This window comes from Bactrocera dorsalis, chromosome 1, assembly GCF_023373825.1.
Source record: "Bactrocera dorsalis isolate Fly_Bdor chromosome 1, ASM2337382v1, whole genome shotgun sequence".
Taxonomy (NCBI): domain Eukaryota; kingdom Metazoa; phylum Arthropoda; class Insecta; order Diptera; family Tephritidae; genus Bactrocera; species Bactrocera dorsalis.
In genome coordinates, this window is record NC_064303.1 from 97,174,935 (window position 1) to 97,195,091 (window position 20,157).

The window sequence follows — 20,157 nt, forward strand, 5'->3', positions numbered from 1 at the left end:
AATGCATGTTTTTTTTGTAAATCCCACAACCGTTGACCACTCGACTCGAAATAATTGTATTGTTTATAAAGAACGAATGTAAGAGAAACGAAATCGAGCAAAATAAAGCATATTATTACAAATCCACTGCTTGCTGTCCATTTAAACCTTTAGTTTTTATGCTCAGCACGACCATAACAAATCGAGACTAAGAATTTGGTATGGCCTTACCTCTACTCTACCTATTGTATTTTCCCGTGTGTATGCTATTTATTATTGTTGTACATTTGAATCGTAAGCATTGAGAAAAGTCGAGGTTCGAAACGAATTAAACGGCCTGTCGGTTCGAATGATCGTTGATTGTGCATTTGTTTTGGTATTATTTGGTATTTTTTCTCTGCTATATTTATCATGCACATATACACCCAAATATATTTGTATTTTCCTTTCTCTATTTCCTTTAGTGTTTGTGTCTAATGCCATTCTTTCTTCTTGAACTGCTTAAAGCGCATGATTTGAAGAAAAAACCGTATTTGTTGTTATTTTTTCTTTACTATCACTTACCTTTCGCTCAAGCGTTTTATGGGTTTTCATTAAATTTAACATTCACCGGTGGTTCATGAGATTATTGGCGGCTGATATAACTGTGGGATCGTAATTTTTAATTTTACAATGCCAAAGCGTTTTATTTTGTGGGTTTTTTTGGCAGTGAATGAGGAATGTGAATTTAAGTAGTAGAAGAAATAATTCACGTGAAAGGACATCAAATTTTGTGCCAACTTTAACGAGTGTTTTAATTATGCTAAGGCTCGAAGGCCCTGAAAGCTTGTTTAGATTTAATTATTCCAAATATCACTAACCATTAGTAGGAAAAAGTAAATACTAGGTAAAGCTAGTCGAAGAGTATTGTTCTAAGCCGAGTTGGGATCTGGTTCAAAATTACCTTCGAATCATTTCATAACACTATACACCGCAGGCATTAATGGACGTTGACTATACTGAACCCTTAAAACTGAAAAGCGTAGAACCTTGCTGAGGATAACGTGCTCATTATACCTTAACGATTCAGCCTGGGCCAGAAGAACCTTTACGTACTAACGATTTAACAGTGCTTCCTGAACTCGCGAGAGGTTCAAGCGACCAACAGTAAACAGCAAGAGGACAACAAAACCCATACCCCCTGATGTCTTTCTTTGCAAGCATTAGCCAAAAAGTTCGGCTATGTACATACCACATAAGTTTTATTACGAACCAGATGATTTCGAACTTTCAAAGTGAATCTCAATTAATAGATTATCCTAGTTATTAGGTTAGATTACGAGGTCGATGCTAATGCGAATCTCATTTGGAAAGCTTAGAACGCCGCTCCTTTGTGGTACCGATCCCAAAACGGATGTCACTTGGACAGCTTAGAACGCCCGTCCTTTGTGGTACCGATCCCAACACGGATCTCACTTGGATAGCTTAGAACGCCGGTCCTTTGTGGAGCCTAAACACTTCACTTTACAAAGCGCCTTGACCGTATCACAAATTTGTTGTGCCGCTTATGTCAGTTTCAGTTATGTCATCTGGTTTGCCGAAGGTAAGACTATCGAGATGTGTCAGCCTCAATTGTGCAAAGGCTGGACAATGGAGGAGAAAGTTCTTTGCTATTTCCACCTTACCCTCTTCCATACAAATTTGACATCCGCCAAGATACTTAGCCTTACCTTATAGATGCCTATTGGTTAATGTTCAGTAAGAATTCCTACGATTGCGACAAGATGAACTTTGCTCAAGGCAAGTAGTTCAATAGATCTGGTGCGTTCTACTCTAGGCGAAAAGGTACTCGCTCTTCGCGCAGGAGCTAGCTTTCAACTAGCGCATGCGGATCGCACGAAGTTTTAAGTTTATGAAGATTCAAATAAGAATTTGATTGATTCCAAGTCTAATGATGGACGTTATGGTTTTGGTTCAATGAGTTCTGATGAGTAGTTCGCTGAGGTATAAGATCAATAAGCATTGGGATCCTTGATTGATTTTTAAAAACATAACTTTTATAGGATAACGATAGGAACATAATCATGCAGCTAAATATCATTAGCTCATCACTAGACTTCAAGCTGGTACAACTACAATAAAAACATGACGGTATGAACGTTTATAAAACTCTTATTTGTAATGGCTGGGAGACTTAGTTTAGACATTCATGCGCTAAGGCATCTGGTCGGACGCAATCTGTCTGATTGTATGGAAGAATGTGAGGTGGAAACACTCGGGCATTTTCTCCTCCATTGGCTGAGATTGAAATAAGTCGGCAATCTTGCTTTGGTCAAACCAGGAAGCATAGCCAAACTGACATTATCCACTTTAACAAATTTTTTTATATGCCCAAGATACTCTATCGGTTTTAGGTACCACAAAACCACGTTACAAGCTATCCAAGTGAGATTCCTGTTAGGGTCGAACTCTTCACTTAACCTAACCAAGCCTTAGCTCCGATCGGAAAGGGAGCTAATATTTTAGACTATTAGAGAGAAAGAATTACTTCTTCTTTCGAAATTACCGATCAACCAGTGCAATATCCTTGAAGTCCTACCTCACAAATTTTATTAGAAGTATTTTTCGAAATGATCGCAACGAATATGTCTGAAGTATATGTATATAAACAATAAAAAAAACTTTATAGACAGGTATTCGCTAATTTTGAATAAAAACAATAAAACAACACTAAATCGGGCATTAATTTGTGGCATTCTCCCGTGGCCACATTGGAATCTTATAATTATAAACGAAATATGAAATGACAATTAAGAAAAATGCGAAAAAATGCATTAAAACAAATGGACGGTAAAAACAGAGAAGAACGGAGAGAAAAAACAAAATGCACAAGTTAAAAAAATGTAAAAATCTTAAGTAAAAAGACTAAGAATTTAACGAGTAAGGCAATCGAACAAGAACATATGTGTCTGTTAAGTATGTCTGAAGGTTGAACGAAAAGCGCATAAAAACAGATTAAAATTTATTATTATTATTTACCATGTGCCTTCTTCTTTCTTGATTTCGGCGCCATTACTGTCGACTGTGACTGCGACTGTGGCTGCTGCTCGTTCTCGTTCTTTCTCCTTTCGGCTGTTTTCGCTTCCTTTTGGCTTCGCTGTGATCGCCTGCAACAGGCTCTACAACAAGCTGGCCTTTAAAATCTTTTATGAAGACTTAACAATAACAGCAATGGGTCTACAGACCTCTCTAATTCTTTTTTGTATTTCTGCTGTTCTTCTGCCACGCTTTGTTTTCGTTTTTTTTAACTGCCAAGCGGCTGCTGCACCTTCACAGAACGAATGTCCAAAACACCAAATACAACAACAACTACTGCTGGAGCATGGCAATAACACTTATGTGTGTGCGTATGTTGTTGTTTTGTAGAATAGTTACAGGCGTGCAGCGCGGAAGATCGTCGCCACCGTTTAAAATACGAGAGCTGCGCTCATAAATAAATGTCTGTCTGTCTATCTGTATGGCTGTATGGCCGTGCGATCGGCCAAGGTTCGCTACGCTCAAGTTGAGGGAATCCAACGGCAAGCACAATAACAACAACAATAATTTTTTAACGAACGACAGCTTAAAGTGATCAACAATAGGCGGCCGCGCGCAGCACACAATAATAATCACAGCAATAACTGCAACACTAACAACAACAACAAAAACAATTGTGATCAGGCTGGCGACAACGCTGATGCTGCCTCTTATACTCGTATTCTCGTTTGGCGAGCGTACGTACGTCCGAAGATCAGTTATAACAAAAAAGGCACAGGGTAACCTCACAAAAGGTGCACACGCTTATAAGCGGCTAACGAAAAGGTCGCCGGCTTCAAGTGGCTGCGGTGGTGGTGCTGCTTTTGTTGCCGTAGATGCTGATGATGGTGGTTGACGTTGCCGGCGTATGAGGAGGCGCGACGTCGGAAGGTCGACGATTGTGTGGCGTCACTAAAATTATGGGTCTTTTGCGCGAATCTGTTATGCGCTTACGAGCCCCGTAGCTCCTTCAATTCCTTGCTGTTGTTATTGGTTTTCGTATTTTTTGCACAGCTTCTCGCCTGCAGCTTACTGTCTGTCGGCTGCCGTCTACTCGTTGCTGTTACGCCGCACTTATTTCACAGCTCTTAAGCGGATTTGTGGAGTTGGCGGCTGTGATGGATGTGCGCCAAAGGATGTTAGTGAGAATTTTTTTTTTTTGTTTTAATTCTTTACTTGTTATCGTTGTTTTCTGCGTATTGCAATTTGGTTAATGCGCTACGTAGCGTAGTGTGAGCGCGTGATCACGTTGAGTTTAATTATAGGCGAAAGGTGACGATACAAATCAGGTGAAATTTAATCCAAGTGTAGCTGGAACTCGTGCCTGCCCGATCGGTACGGTGGTGTTCGTTTTATTTAACGGTAGTGTGGTATTTTGTTGCTGGATTTTACTTTTGCTCCATATGTTGCTCGCAATTTGCGTTTAGTCATAAGCCACAAGCATATTTCCTGCTCAACGCAATGTCAAATATGCCGTTAGCTCGCGTATTTGTTTTGTAATATGAACTCAATCATAAATATGTATGTATTTTACCATTTATTTATGTACATTTTCTATACACATTCGTTCAATTTGTAATTAACATACGTTTTTTGTTGTTGTCAATTACACGCGCGCGCTGATAAAAGCAAAAAAATATATAACAACACACGTCGAATCGTCGCAGCTTTGTTGCGCGTACACAGAGTGGTGAAAAAAGCTGTCAGCTTTAGCGCGCTTACTTTTTATATCTCAAACTGATAAAATGCACACGAAACAAATATCTATTTCATTGAACTTAAAGAATTCGGGCATTACACTATTTATGCTGCAATACCGAGCCACGCACAGTTTAGAAAACACAAACAACAATGTATTGCAGTAACTATTTATAAATTTGTAGCATAAAATTATTTACTAACACGTCGCTTGTAGTCAAAAATAGCACACAATAAAAAATTCAATTATTTTCCACTTGAAAATTGGCTTGGAAATTTCGTCGAAAATATTTGCTTTACAAATTTCATAAATTCTTATAAATAATTAACATTTATTGATTTCAAAAACACACGCTTGATTTTTTGTATTTTTCCGCTATACAAAATTAAACTTTCGTAAAAATTATCAGCACTTTTGTGTTAAGAGTTGAACATTTTTCTTAAAATATTCAAATAAATCTTTAAACGTTCGCGACGAGTTGCCTTCGTTTACAGAACTACCGGTAGATACGTCACTTCACACGTACGACATATCAGGTACTGAATGCAACAGGCAGCAATCTCATCACAACAAACCGAATGCTCAGTAGTCACCACCATATACACGCACATACATACGAATTCATACCATTTTTATTTATTTTCTTGATTTTCTTTTGCTCATACAGCAGATACTACACCAAGGCAAGGCAAGGCAAAAACACCAAGAACAACAGTGTGTTGCATACGCAGGCGAACAGTCAAGTCAGCAGAGCTAGGCCGGTCGGTTCAATGCGCCGAATTCGGTTATTCATTACAAAGAGCGTAATTTTTGTTGAAATCTTCGTTCTCTCTGCTCAGAGCAAGGCGAGCATAATATTGGCGCTCGCCCCAAAAGTGGGAGCATTACAAAGTAAACAAACTACACAATAAAAAATATTTCATATTCAGTTTAAATGCTCGAGGTGTTAAAACGGCGTTGGAAAGTATCAAAAGGATATACAATTTAACGTTTTTTTGTTTATTTTTTAGAAGATCACAGTTTTTTTGACAAGTTTCCTTCAACAAAAAATTTAAATACAGGGCTTTTAATCTGAATAGGAAAATTGAAAAACGTCCTCACCGTTCAAAAGAGCAAAAATTAACGGGGTTTTCAATAGGGACACTGCAAAAGTAGACGCTCTTTTGACATTTCTCTTCAGTTAGGCTTGCCATTTCATCATGAAAACATATCCGATTCAACAACGAGTTGAAATTATTTGAATTTTTTACTGAAATTCGGACTCAGTGGCCTCAACATTAAGAGCGCAACGTCCAATTTACGGTCATCATAATCGTCCTATCAGATCAACAATTGAGCGTCAAGTGAAAATTTTTGAATCCACAGGCACAGTACAAAATGTTCCCGTGCCAGTGAGACAAAGAAGTGTTCGTAGTGACGAGAATATTGCTACCACTAACGCACCAATTAAGGAAGACCCAAATCTCATACGTCGTTATCAAGCGTTGGGCATCTCTGTGACGTGGTTGTGGCGAATTTTGGGAAAAATCGCGGGACCCATCCTTACAAGATCAAATGGACGCAAGTACTGAAGCCGCTTGACCACCAGAATTGTCGTATGTTCGAGAATTAGGCTGAGCAACATCTTAAAAATGAGTCAGCATTGCATACCGAAAGAATTACGGTTTGGTGCAGTTTATGGGCCGGCGACGTCATTGGACCGTACCTCTTTCATCATGATTAAGACCGGCACGTTACTGTGAATGGGAATCGCTACCTCTCAATGATAAACGAATATTTTTGGCCCGAATTGAATGATATGAACTTGGACAATATGTGGTTCCAACAGGACGGCGCCACAAACCACACAGCGAATGTAACAATCGATTTATTGAAAACTAAGTTTTGTGAGCGTGTTATCTCACGAAATGGCCCAATTAATTGGCCGCCTCAGTCGTGCGATTTGTCGCTGTTATACTATTTTCTGTGGGGGTCTAATTGATCGAATTCCATACGTAATGACATCAAATATACTTTTCCAGAAATAAAGAATTTCATTGATATCCCAAAACGTTTTTGTTTTAGCGCTCTCATTGAAAAGCCCGTTATAAGTAAAAAATAATAAAAATAAATATAAAGAAAAATATAAAATGAAAAAATAAATATAAATAAAATAAAAAAAAAAATTAAAATAAATTAAAAAAATAAAATAAAAATATTAAAGAAGACCTTATTAAAACTAATACTGATTTTTCTCCATGTATCTAAAACAGCATGAGCAAATATGAGAGCGAGCATATTCCATTAAAAGGAGCAACAAATGCCGCTCTCTGCGCCAAACAAGTTTTGAGCGTAGCAACAAAAACATTACATTGCGGCTCCCAAACAACACGACACACTCACACACGCAAATAAATAGGAGAGTGAGTGCAAAAGTGGAGCATAAACGCTCCCAAGCGATTTACGCCAACTGATAAGTCAGCGAGTACCAAATGTGACTCTGAGTATCCAACGAAAAGTTATTTATGCTCGTGTGAATATGCTCTTATATCTCGATGTTTGCATGTGTGTAGAGTTATTGGAGTATATTTGTAGTTATAATACTGTTTTGTTAATAAATTGTTTTTCAACTTGAATGAGCATTAATACACACACAAACACACACGTGTAAGTGGAGAGTGTGAATGCGTGTGTCTGTTTACTTGTGGGTAGAATTGTAAATTTGTGAATTGTGAGTGGGGTTACGTGCTCACGTTTTACCCTGCACCCACAAACAAATGCATATGCTCCACAATGCTCTCTCGTATGCATGTTTGTTTGTATGAATATGTTTTCTTCTACTTTTTCGTTCTCATTTCTTTATTATTGTACTCCGGTGTTATTGTTGTTACATTTATTTGGGATTTCTCGACTTGGCTGGAGTAGCATAAATCCAAATGTCTGTTTGTGTGTATATTTATGCATTTATTATTATTCTTTATAGGTACATACATATGTATGTATGTATCTGGCAATCGCAACCATGACTGGCGTATCTCAATATTATATCTGATAGTTTGGACAGTTTTTGTGGCGAGTAAGCTGTGCTGCTGCTGCTGCTGCCTTACACCCTTTATATACCGCGGTCCATTCAATTCTGAACAATTTGGATGCTGGGCGGCTAAGGGTCGCTATGCATACTTACAAAAATATATAATAGTGGTCAGTGTTCGGATAAAGCAACAAAAATGCTGACTTTTGGTAAGCAGTGGATTAGCTTTACGCCTACATATAAAAATATAACATACATACATACACACAAATATACATATTTATGTAATATATTAAAAAATATATACTCGTACATATGTACATATGTATCAGCTTTGAGCTTTTTTTCGGAATCCTCGGCCTTTCACTTCAGCCTCCATCATCTTCTCATACATTTCGCTGCTTGTTCCGGTTCAATATTTTGCATTTAACGAAAAAAACGGTACATACATACATATGTAATTTTGTATATATACGATTATATGCTTTCTCAATGCACATGCAACATACTATTTCTTCTTCTAAGCACATTGTGTTGCAACATATATTATTAGCAACGCCATTTGCTCGCTTTAATTGTAATTTAAGTCCATTTTAGCATTTTCTGGCATTATTATTGTTTTGCTTTTTTGTTTTAAATTTCCTTTTTGTTTTTAGCTGCAGCGTTTTCTCCTTTTCCATTTTCCATTTTCTATTGCAAGCAAGCATTTCTGATTGGGTGTTACCGCAGGCCACTATTTCGACACGTTCTAGAGCATAACGATCACGTCATATGCCATGTCTAATAGCCACAATATGTATACAGACTTTTTACGATCGCTGTAAAAATACAGTTTTAGCACAACAACGGTATTTCTGGTGCATTCTTATTATTCTGCTCCATTTTGTATGAAAAAGTCACGCAAATATTGCGAAATTATTGAATTTTTTATAAGCTCTTGCGGTAATATTGCAAATATTAGATCGGTTCGCTTGTAAACAAGCGCCAGAGCAATATTCGGTAGTATGAAAAATTATATTTCCAACAAGAAAAATGTCGGTTGAAACCTTCAAAAATGCATTTCTTATATTATAAAAGAGTACAAAAATAACATTATGGACTGACCAGCTATATACTATAGTGATATGGAGATCATGGCATTGACTTGGATAATTATCTTCGCCAAATTTCATGAAGATATCTCGTCAAATGAAAAAGTTTTCCATACAAGGACTTGATTTTGATCCTGTAGTCGGCCGATATGTGGGGTTCCGACAAATGAACATCTTCTTGGCGAGAAGGAACTGTGTGCAAAATTTCTAAGGGACTGAGTAATCAAAACTCGACTAATTATACAAGTCGACTGCGTCAAAATATTCAAAATTCTTTTCTCTGTAAAGCAGCAGTAGACTTACTACTCCGGAGTGCATCTTTTCTTTCAGGGCCGTGCTCTTAAAGTTAGTAAAGAGATAGCATCAAGCTACTTCATCATCAGATTCGTTTGTGTGCCTGGTCATGGCGGAATTGCTGGAAAGTGCAAAGCCAATGACGAGAACCTGTGGACCATGCGTGCGCTTAGCTGGCGTCCAGCTCCTGTGCGACTGCGACGTCTTTCTGGCCTAGAGTAGAACTGCTTGCCCCTAGCAAAGTTCAACTTGCAGCAATCGGAGGAGGTCTTACTTCATATTGTTCAACAGATATTTATACCATTGTTGTTATTGTTGTTGTTCTGCCGAGTTGACAGTCCTTGACCGGATAAAAATCTGGGTCCGTTCCGGTTACGTACACCGGACTGTCGTGAGAACGGGTCGAACACAATTTTCAAAGCTTGTGGAAAAATATTGTCCAGCCTTTGCAAGATTAAGGCTGAAACATCCCGGCAGTCATACCGTCGGCGAACTAAGTGATATAGCCGAAGCTAACATAGAACGCCTCAATAAATTTGTGATGGGCTCAAAGCGCTTTGTTAATTTATGAGGGTCTTTATAAGGTTTTATAGGTATTCTTAATGCCACATAGAACCGGCGTTATAAGCTGTCCAAGTGAGAACCTTTTTAGGATCGGCTATTTAGCCCATCCTGACTTTGCGTCTTTCCTTGGCACGCCAAACCTTAAGGTAAACAAATTTACTGTCATAGTAAAGAAGTAAATAGCCGACGGTCACTTTCGAAAAGTATTCACATTATCTCAAACAGTGAGTAGAAAATTGGAGCATCGGAGCCGAAGTATGTTATATAATTGTGGGTAAATACATAAATTTTTGTTTAGTATGCGAAATCCACTGAAGCAATTTTAGGTGAGCGAACCAGCTCACAACTTGTTTGATAATGCTTCCAAATTTAGTTCAACACAGAGGACGACTGTACTTGGATCTGCCACCTTCCTTGCATTTATATTGTTTAAAATTTAATAGCGCTTTGGCCTTCGATGTCCTGTTTCAAAAGCTGTTAGGCTTGTTGTCCTCAAGGAGCTCATACGGTTTTTGCTATACAGCGACTCTAAAGCATGAGATTAATATATCTTTCGGTGAATTAAGTCCTCGATTAAATCTTTCCTTGGCCTTTTCGACTACAAAGCCATCAAGAAGAGTTTCCATAGCAGATCCAACTTTTTTTTTTACTTTTCCTAAACAGGAACTTAAGGCGCAATATTAATACATATTTTCTTAAATTATTTTCTCAAAAAAAGCTTCTTCTGAAGTCACCATGAAAAGCCTCCAAAAGATGTGTGACATAGCCTTCCGTAGCAGATCTATCGCTTTCAGTGGGATTTTGTTCGTATGGTTCACTTTCTCTTCTATGCCTTGTAGATTCACTTACAAACCCCTTTGCTGCGATAAAAACCGCTCGATAATGGGAGCCATATAGTTAGAAATCCGAGGTGATGACACCGGAAGTCTTTTCGCAAACATCCGAAATATGTCAGACGTAAATTTAATATTTTAAGTAGAATTTGAAAAGTTAGTTACAGTAATCCTATGGTGCAGAGGCATGGACGATGACAACATCTGATGAGTCGGCATTGCGCGGTTTTGAAAGAAAGGTTTTGCAGATTATTTATGGTCCTATGCGCTTTGTCATCGGCGAATATCGCTTTCGATGGAGCGATGAACTGTCGAGATAAACGACGACCTTGACATAGTGCAGCGAATTAAGAGACAGCGGCTAAGCTGGATAGCTCATGTCGTCAGTATGGATGAAAACCGCCAGCTCTGAAAATATTCGACGCAGTACCCTCCGGATGAAGCAAATGAAGAGGAAGACCTCCACTGCGTTGGAGAGATCAGGTGGAGAAAGACCTAGCTATACTTGGAATCTCAAATTGACGCCAAATTGCAAAAGGAAGAAACGATTGGCGCGGTGTCGTTAACTCGGCTGTAACCGCGTAAGGGATGTCTACGCCATTAAAGATGAAGAAGTATCATTTTAATCCACTTTTTCAGCACATCCCACATTATAGACAATTTGTCTTCATTATACAATGGTAGTACTTAAAAGAACAGACGATTATCCGCAACTCCCAAATATTGTAAGACAACTTGCCTTCAATCTACAATGATAATACTTCAAGGTATAGGTTCATCGACAGGTGGGACTTCCAGTAACTCTCAAATACATATTAACCCAGTTTACCACTGAAATTACATCAAATGCATAGGTCGGTACAAATTCAAAAGGCTCTCAGTTCGCATTTCGATCCTTGACTTCCGCGAAAATCGGAAGTGTTTTGACGAAGTTACTTGCCATTGTATTTATGAGACAGTAAGAAGTAGTTTAAGGCTTTAGAGTACAGCTTCGTGTGATTAATTATAAACCCAAACAAATCCCATAAACTGCACCTGCCCCCTTCCAACAAACTTCAGTATAATCCCCCAATAATCTCACCAAAATAATTAAAAAAAGAAGGTAGTGAGCGGAATATTTATACAATGAAGAACAGCTGCTTTTCTAATGTCAACAAGATGCAAATAAAAAAATGTGGAGAAGGCAATATTTGGAGCACTGACAGGCAATACCCACATGCGTCCACTTCAACGCGGTGCGTAAGCCATATATCTCGACCTATGGAGGTATATATGAGTGTCTCCTAATCATCAAACAGAAGTGATTGTCAGTCAAAAAGCGATAAATACGCGTCTTCTAGATAAGCGGCAATAAAAAAGGAGACGACGAAGAATACAGTGAGATATTTAAAACCCTTTGGTGTTAAAATAGACTCGTAAAAAGAGGAAAAGAGATTTTTTTGTGAAGCTTAAACACTATGAGTTGGAGTATAGGAATAACAATATGTGCGGCGTGCAACTGCCAGCGGTGCGAAGGCAGCCGCCAGAATTGAGTGGGCTATTTTGGTGGAAGCGAGTGAGATCGAGCATTTTTGTAGGTGAAGTGGTAAGGAGAGCAAAGCAAAACGAAAATGGTGTTTAAGCGCGCTACATGACTCCTACACTTTGTAACAGATCACACCTCGGCTGTTGTGCGGGCGAACGATTGTTGGCTTCCAAAGTCTGTGGCGCGGCAAGGTACGTGCTTGCGCGCTCCTCTGCTGGCAGTTTGTGGCAACGCGTTGCTACGTGTCTTTCTCGTTGCTTTGTATTGTATTTTTCGTGCCATTTTTTTTTCGATTTTTTCCTTATTTCGTGTAGATACGAGGCTTGGCCCTGCTGATTGTAAAGGCAGCTGCATGGTGTTTGGGCTTCTTTCTCCTCGTCGAGGATTTTGTTTTTCGTATTGCTCATTATTTTCAAAATGCGACACTGCACTCCTTTACGTTTGTCTCGAATTTATTACGTTTTGTTTTTTTTTTAGCCAGATCCTGCATATCTTTTCTCACAAAAAAATAAATACAAAACTGGAGCACACGTGTTAGAAAATGTGTAGGCGTTGCGAAATTGGTGATCTTTAACGCAAAAGGTCTAAAATGTCGTATAATGAGGAAAAGAGGTGGGAATTTCTTTCGACATACTTATTTCATACGATTTGAGGGTGTACATTTGTTTTCTCAAGTTTCATTTGAGTATAGGTGAATGATAAATATCTGCCAGGAAGTTGGGAAGTACGCCTAGAGGAAAACGAGAAGATTAAGAGATCTACTTTGTCTACCGGATGCGATTCTGGGGCGAAGCCATTGAAGAGGAGATCCAGTGAGTTTATTCACGGATGAAACGAAGTTAAGAGAGAGAATAGAATGTGGTCTCTTCTCTAACTTTAGTCTACTAGACCGCTGTAGCCTCCAAGCAGAGATGACAAGGTAGCGGTAAATATACTTCTCAGGAGTGCAGTCTCCTTCAGAGAGGTCTGCATTTACTCTGAAGCAATAGCTTCAAACTTTTTTAATATTAGGCTTGTACTATATCTTTGCCTGGCAACAGCGGCGGAATCGTCGGTAACTCCAAAGCCAATGAGCTTGCTAGGGAGGGCACTAGTACCTGCTGCGAAGCCATTGTGGACGAGGTGCAGTGAGCTTCTTTACGGATAGATCGAACTTAAGAGTGAGGATAGAAGATGGTTTCTTCTGTAGGGAGCTCTCCATCAACTGTAGTTTTAAGCTACCAGACCGCTGTAGCGTTTTTCAAGCGAAGGCTGCCATCAAGGTAGCGGTAGATAGTCAAAATAGCTCAAAACTAGTCAAAAAGTGCATGATCTCATTAACAACAGCTTCAATCTTTTTCCATATTAGACTGGTATTATATGTATGGGTGCCTGGCCGGAGCGGAATCGTCGGAAATTGCAAGGCCGACGGAACGGAACCATTACCGCATTCAACTGAAAGTGAGACGGTTATATCCGATATCCTCTTGCGCTCTAGCGCTGGCCCAATGGATCTTTAGTGAGCTTGGCAGGCGCTGGTCAACAACCAGAACTTGTGCGACTCCGAAATCCTTTTGTCCAAAAGTTCGAATTACTTGCACTTAGCAAAGTCAATCTCCCCGCTATTGTATACCTTCTGACTGGACACCGTCCACGAGGAACGTAAGCGTTACAACTAAATATTTTGTCAGACATTCTTTGAATAAGCAGCTGCATGGAGGAAGCCTAGTGGGAGTCATATTGTCGCTTTCCCTCAGACTGAAATTGAAATATTTCGGTAGACACACCGTGGGAAAATCTACCGAAGTGGCTTGGATTGATATTAACCGTCATAATAAATTTGTAGTCAGCTCAAAACGCTTCGTGAATCTATGAGATGATCTACATATTTTAAGGAGCTTTTGGGTAACACATAGAACAAATATCTGTCCAAGTGAGATCCATAGATTTTCGAAAATAATTTTTTGAATATTTTTCCTTTTTTAAATGTTCAGAGTTGCCACCATTCATGCCCGTCTTGATATTGTTTACGAATATTTGGTCGTTTGTTTTTTGTTTGGTCTAGCTTTGCGAAAGAAAACATTGGTCGTTTAAATTAATTGGTATTTATTGTGTCGCATTTTTGTTGCGGCCATAAAAACTAACACGATTAGCTTTTGTGTCGCGCGTATTTCATTAACAATTTGTGTGCAAATTTCGTAAAAAAAAATCAAAATGGTGAATTAATAAGTAGCTCTTTCTTAATTTCATTTTGGTGTTTTAATTTTACTAATTCAGCGATTTTTTGTTTAAATTAGCGTGAATATTTGCTCCAACGACCTTAGCACGCGTTTCTTTAGCAGAAATTGGTATTTGGTAGTCTTTTATTTTATAGCTCATGTTTTGCATGACAATGCATAATTAATGATTAATTAAAGTTCAAATTATGCCGTGGTTTATTCGATATTGACGGACGGTTGGCTTGCTCTAGTAAACGTCAAGAAGGTGGAGGCCTTTGTATGAGAAACTAGTTGTAATGTGAAGAAGACTTATATTTCTAAGGATCAAAATCTCTGAATTGCGTGTAAACTCTCTTTAAACATGGAGTTATAGCCATTGTTCTTAATTTGCTACGTTTGTTTCTTGAGCGACCATTTCCCAAACAGAATATCAATGAAATATAAAATAATCTATGATCTTCTGCTTCCTTCTAAATCCCTTTAAGAAAGATATTTTCTTAGCGCTCTCTTAACAGTCGATGATCTTTTACCAAAATTTCGGATTTTACCAAGGATGCGACTCGAAGTCGAGGCTAAGGTCGAAGAAGAGCTGTACTACTACTGTATTGGGTAAATAGGATAATACCACGATCTTTAGATTTATCCACAGAGACTTTACCATACCATGTCAATTTCTCCATCCGCCAATATCCGAACAAATTTCGATGTATGATCTCGATATAAAGCTCCTTCATATCGTTACGTCTACGTAGATTTTAGAGAGGAGTTACGACGCCTCCTTATTTCTACCGTTTCCCTGGGTCTTCCTAATAGACCATTTTAACAAAATTTTTTTTTTTTCACGTTCATGTGTAACTTTATCGTGGAATTAATCATCCAAACTTGTACAATTTAATGACCAAATGTTAGGCATTTTCGAAAAGACCTCAAGTTTTCAACTACTTCAAATAAATAACCAAATATCAATCAAAACTTATGTTTATTGAAGCCGTTAGTGAGACTAGTTCATCTGCATTTAAGAGGTAGTATTCATAGAAATAGACTTTCAAAGGAACATCGGGCCTATTGTTAAGACAGATCAGTGGACAAGGCAAGGTCCGTTGTTACTAGGCGATAATGGGCCTTCAGCCAGAAAGTACCAAATTCCGGAGCCACAACTACCATCTATGGAAAGAACGTGTCTCTATGTTGCTGACAGAGTTAAGTATCTAGAACTTATCCTAGACAGGAAGTTCTCGTGGAAGCCCAAGAACAAGGAAAGAGCAAGGACGACATCGGTTGTTTTCTACTGCTGCGGATTAGCTATTGGTAGAGACTGGCGACGCTCGCCAAAAGTATATCTATGGTTATCTGAAACTGTAGCCAAGCTCATAATAACCTACGGAGTTCTGTACTAGACCAACTATGGCGCACAATTACCCATCTGAAGAACAACAAAGTGACGAAGGCTAATAGATTATCGGCCGAGCTATTCAAATACAGGTGCGAAAAACTGCTAAACGAAGCAAATTATGTCTTATCATCCAACAAACAGTCGTTGCATTCGAGACTTGGGTCTCACGTCACTGCTGAAAGTCATAACTTCCAAGTCGCAGATAATTTTGTCTCTTTTGGAACCAGCATTGACACCAACAACAATGTCAGCCTCGAAATTCAACACAGAAATACTCTTGCCAACTACGACGGACTGAGTAGGCAATTGAGAAGTAAAGATCTCTCTCGGCGAACGAAGACCTAATTGTACAAGTCAGTCATTATTCCCGATTGACATAGTTCAACGAACAACGGCTACGCCGGCCAGGTCATGATGTCGGAATGGATGAAAACAATCCAGCTCTGAGAGTATTCAACGTAGTACCTGCCGGAGGAAGCAGAGGAAGAGGAAAACCTCCATTCCGTTGGAAAAATCAGGTGGAGAAGAAGCGAGGTTCATCGATTAAATTAAATTAAATATTTTAACAAATACCAGCTGCATAAGGTGCTTGGAAGAAGATGAGATTCAATTCTCTCAACACTTCTTTCTCGAGTTCACCGACTTTGCCAGACCAAAGCTAAAACATCTCGAATCTGAAACTTTTGGGTATCCAGGTGAAATAGCGAAAATAGAAATAAAGCTGGTAATCAAATTTATGATAGGTTGAAGGCGCTGTATAGCTGATATTCAGCTAGAGGAGTTCTTAACTGGTTTCAGAAAGGACTTTACATAGCAGCCTAACCTACCTAATGTAGGAAATCCGATAATCAAACGAAGTCTCAGCTCTTTAACCTCAAAAAAAACTGTTGTAATTAAGCAAGTTGGGATCTAGGCCAAGAGGTCAGAGTAGACGATACCGCTAAGACGACCTCAAGCTAATGCTATACTGGCGAGCAACAATAAAATCAAGCAATCAAATCGCTCCAAAAATATTTTTTGAAGTCGAAACTACTGCGAGCACACAACACTCCGCGCCCCATTAGTGAGTGAGTAGCTGTGCTTATAAAGCTGCTGGTTCGTTTAGCAGTTGATTAAATTTATTATTTAAATTTTCAAACAATATCTTAATTATCGCTTTTATTTTAATAAAAAAAATTGCTGATTATTTACCAGTTTTCTCTAGCTTTGTATCAAAGTTTTTTTGCGTTTTATAATATTTTCTTGACGTCTTTTGTGTGGCGTGGGTTTAACCAGCTACCGTTGATACTAACTACTGTGCACCTTGACTGGCTTACCGCTTGCCTGACTGCCAGCCGCTTTGTTATCAGCTCCAGCCACAACAACAACAGGTACTCATATATTATTATTATTATTTTTAGTTAATAACATATCGCTTCTGTGCGCTTATTGACTGGCTAACTGGCGGAGCGATAGAGTAGCTGGGCTTGTCTGTCTGCCTGCCTGCCGTTCAATGATGTCGGCTTTCTAACATTCAGTTAATTATAGGTTGCACCATTTTTATAGTCGCTACTGTGTGCTGGTAAGTGCTCAACGTCAATACGGCGACTGCGCCGCGCAGCCATTTAACGTTTTAAACGCGCTTGGAAGATCAGCTTTGTGGGCTTAGTGGCTGCTTGTGTTGATCGCACGTTTAGCCAGTATTTGTCGCTTGTTGTTAAATCCGCCTCCAGGCAGTTGAACTGTCATTTATTTGTGGAAACCCCATATCAACCGTTAATTTCTCATAATTTTTTTTCAGATGTGTTTAATAGGAGGGTGTTGACCAAGTTATTAACTAACTTTCGCTTCCATGAGTAGATTACTAAGTGTGTAGCGCAAAAGCTTTAAGAATGTATGAATAAATTTAATTTTGTGTCCGAATAACAACAATGATAATATATTCTTCATTTAAAAGTGCTATTCTATTGAATTCTATAATTGTTTAATCGAAACAGCAGACAATACTTCAACTCGAATCTTGTTAGTTTATCTACAATATTATACAACGTTTGATGTTTTAAATAACGAGACGGGCGAGAAACAACATACGAGGTATTCCTCGGAATGTGGTTAGTGGAACTACATATCACGGGTGGATTAGTACTAAAACTGTAAAAAATCACCCCACGTGACTACAGACATCATAACTGGTAACTTTCAGGTTCGTGAGATCCTTCGTTCACGTCATATTCACCGCGCCAAGATATTCCGTTGAACTATATAAGGTCTTATAAAAGGTTATTCCTTATTTTTGCAGAAAATTGAGGACTTTACTTAGCATTACTTTTGAAAGTAATTTCAGAATGCCGCTCACCTAGAACCCCTCATCTCAATTGGAAAGAAAAAACTGTAACAGTCGATTTTCACAGCTTCATTCGCCATAGACCTGAACAGGTCTGGGCTATAAGGTGAGTGCATAAGAACCTCCCAACCATTCCCTCAGAACTACTGGCGATATGGTGTGGTCTGGTATTGTCCTAATGGATTCCTCACCTATTGTTCACAGCTGGATGCTTCTGCGTGGTACAATTGTTGACAATACACATCCGAATAAGGGGTTTGGACGAAGGAGAGTAGTCCATACTGGCTTGGTCATCAGTTGCCCTAGCCCACCGCGATTTGACCACAACCGTATTCGCTTGACGTTGTCCACTTCTCATCGCCAGTAACCAGCCGCTTCAAAATCAGCTCGATTGTGTTGCGACTTAGCACGAAGTCGAAGATAAAAATTACTAGGTACGAGTATAGGAGGTGTTTTTGGGTTACCTCCTACCCATGCATCGAGCTTCTTTTTGTAACCAGTCCTATTTTCTACGGTTCCAAACCGGTTTTCTGCAATGTTAAGCTCCAAGGCAATCGAAACAGATCAAATGATGATCAACGTATACTCTTTTCGAACTACCAGTGAACTTCACGAGCTTATCGCAGCCTTTTCTTATACTAGGTTTTTACCCAATATCTTTCAGTCAGACTTGAAACTATTATATGCAGGAGGGGGAAAGCTTACGGTTATTCTATCTTAACACACCTTCTACATCCTTCATGGAGCTGACAAATCGAGAAGACTGCATCAAATATCTAAAGCAAGGCAGCAGGTAAGCAATAGATTAACTTTTGTACACTTGTTCCGCATTGATAACACCACGCTATAAGCATCTGTTGTCCCCACGGTCTGATACACTGTAGTAGGTATCGATAGTGAGGCCGGAGAATCTGTTTAATGACGCGTCCTAAAGATGACTACTTCTCATGGACCTAGTATCTGAATTCCATCTATCTCAAAAGACCAAAACTGATTTATGCGTGGATTAACATAACCTAACCTATCACATAGGTCTAATAATACATAGATCTAAATTTGTCGCCAAACTTCTTAAGAGGAAATTAACACATACCCTCACTGAATCCATACAGGACTATTACTGTTATTTATGTGATTTTGTGATCTTCCATTGGACAATAAACGGCAATACCTTTCTGAAACGGGGAGAAATGTCTGCATTCTGAAATATAAATCTCTTTCTCTCTCTCTCTTCAATAATCCATGCTCCTGATGGCCCACAGACAAGGACCAGCCATTTGAAAAATAAGGAAGTTTGTACGGCGGATTCATAACATATTAACAAATCATACGTGATTTTCCCGCTCTTCGAGACCAAGTTTGTAGCGACCTAGTTCTCACACCTTAGCCATGGGGAAAAAATATCTGATACTCCGTACCCACGACAGTCTGGTTTACGTAACCGGAACGAACCCGAATTTTTTTATGCGGCCAAGGACTGTCGACTCGACAAAATTCTGCTCCAACAACAACAATATCTGATAATAAAATTGGCCGCCTTAAAAGATTTGGACAAACTTTGGACATACCGTTAATACAAAGGTTACTGTCGTAAAACTGTCTGAACTCATCTTACGTAACCTCTAATGAGCCACACCACATTTTTAAGTCTAGCATCCATCAATTGATTTCATGGTAACGTCCAAATTTGGTACCATAGAAGATTTAAAGACGTCAAAAAAAGTTACAGCGAAGTTAAAACGTATTTTATGACTTGTAAAGAAAGCGTGTATAATTAACGCATGGGTTTCGTCTGCCATAAAGAAGTTTAAAAGGAGTAAATATATAAATCATGAAAGATTTTTTTTTTCTTTCGACACTTTTTCGACAAAATGCTAATTACCGTACAGTTGGTGCTAAATGTTTGAAGACCACGAAAAACACAAACTTTCGTGAAGAGCTAAAACAAAAACAAACAGCGAAGCAAAACTAATTTAGAGGTGATAACTTCAAAAACAAAGCCTGTCAGAAATTAATAATAAATGTTAGTAAAAACAAAGCAAAGAAAAACTCGTAGGAAATGAAGGAACATATGTGGTTGCCAGCAAAAATTATAAATGAAAAAAATTTGTGTTTAAACATTTTTCAAAGGGTGTTAATTAATAGCCTTCACCTTAATTGCACACAAAGCGCGCACAACAAATGAGCGCGCTGC

The 20,157-nt window shown here is 38.8% G+C and overlaps 1 protein-coding gene across 3 annotated transcripts in view; it reads right to left on the minus strand.

The window, feature by feature from the left end:
* LOC105228764 (bone morphogenetic protein receptor type-1B) overlaps nt 1-20,157 on the minus strand; it is a 234,288-nt gene that overhangs the window by 71,081 nt on the left and 143,050 nt on the right. The window contains exon 1 of one of the 3 annotated variants that reach the window (XM_011208716.4): nt 2,998-5,276. The exons of the other annotated variants lie outside the window; for them this stretch is intronic. Coding sequence (XP_011207018.1) covers nt 2,998-3,031 — 34 coding nt within the window. The 5' untranslated portion in view covers nt 3,032-5,276. Of the gene's footprint in view, nt 1-2,997; nt 5,277-20,157 lie in introns of those variants that run through there. 3 annotated transcript variants of the gene reach the window in all.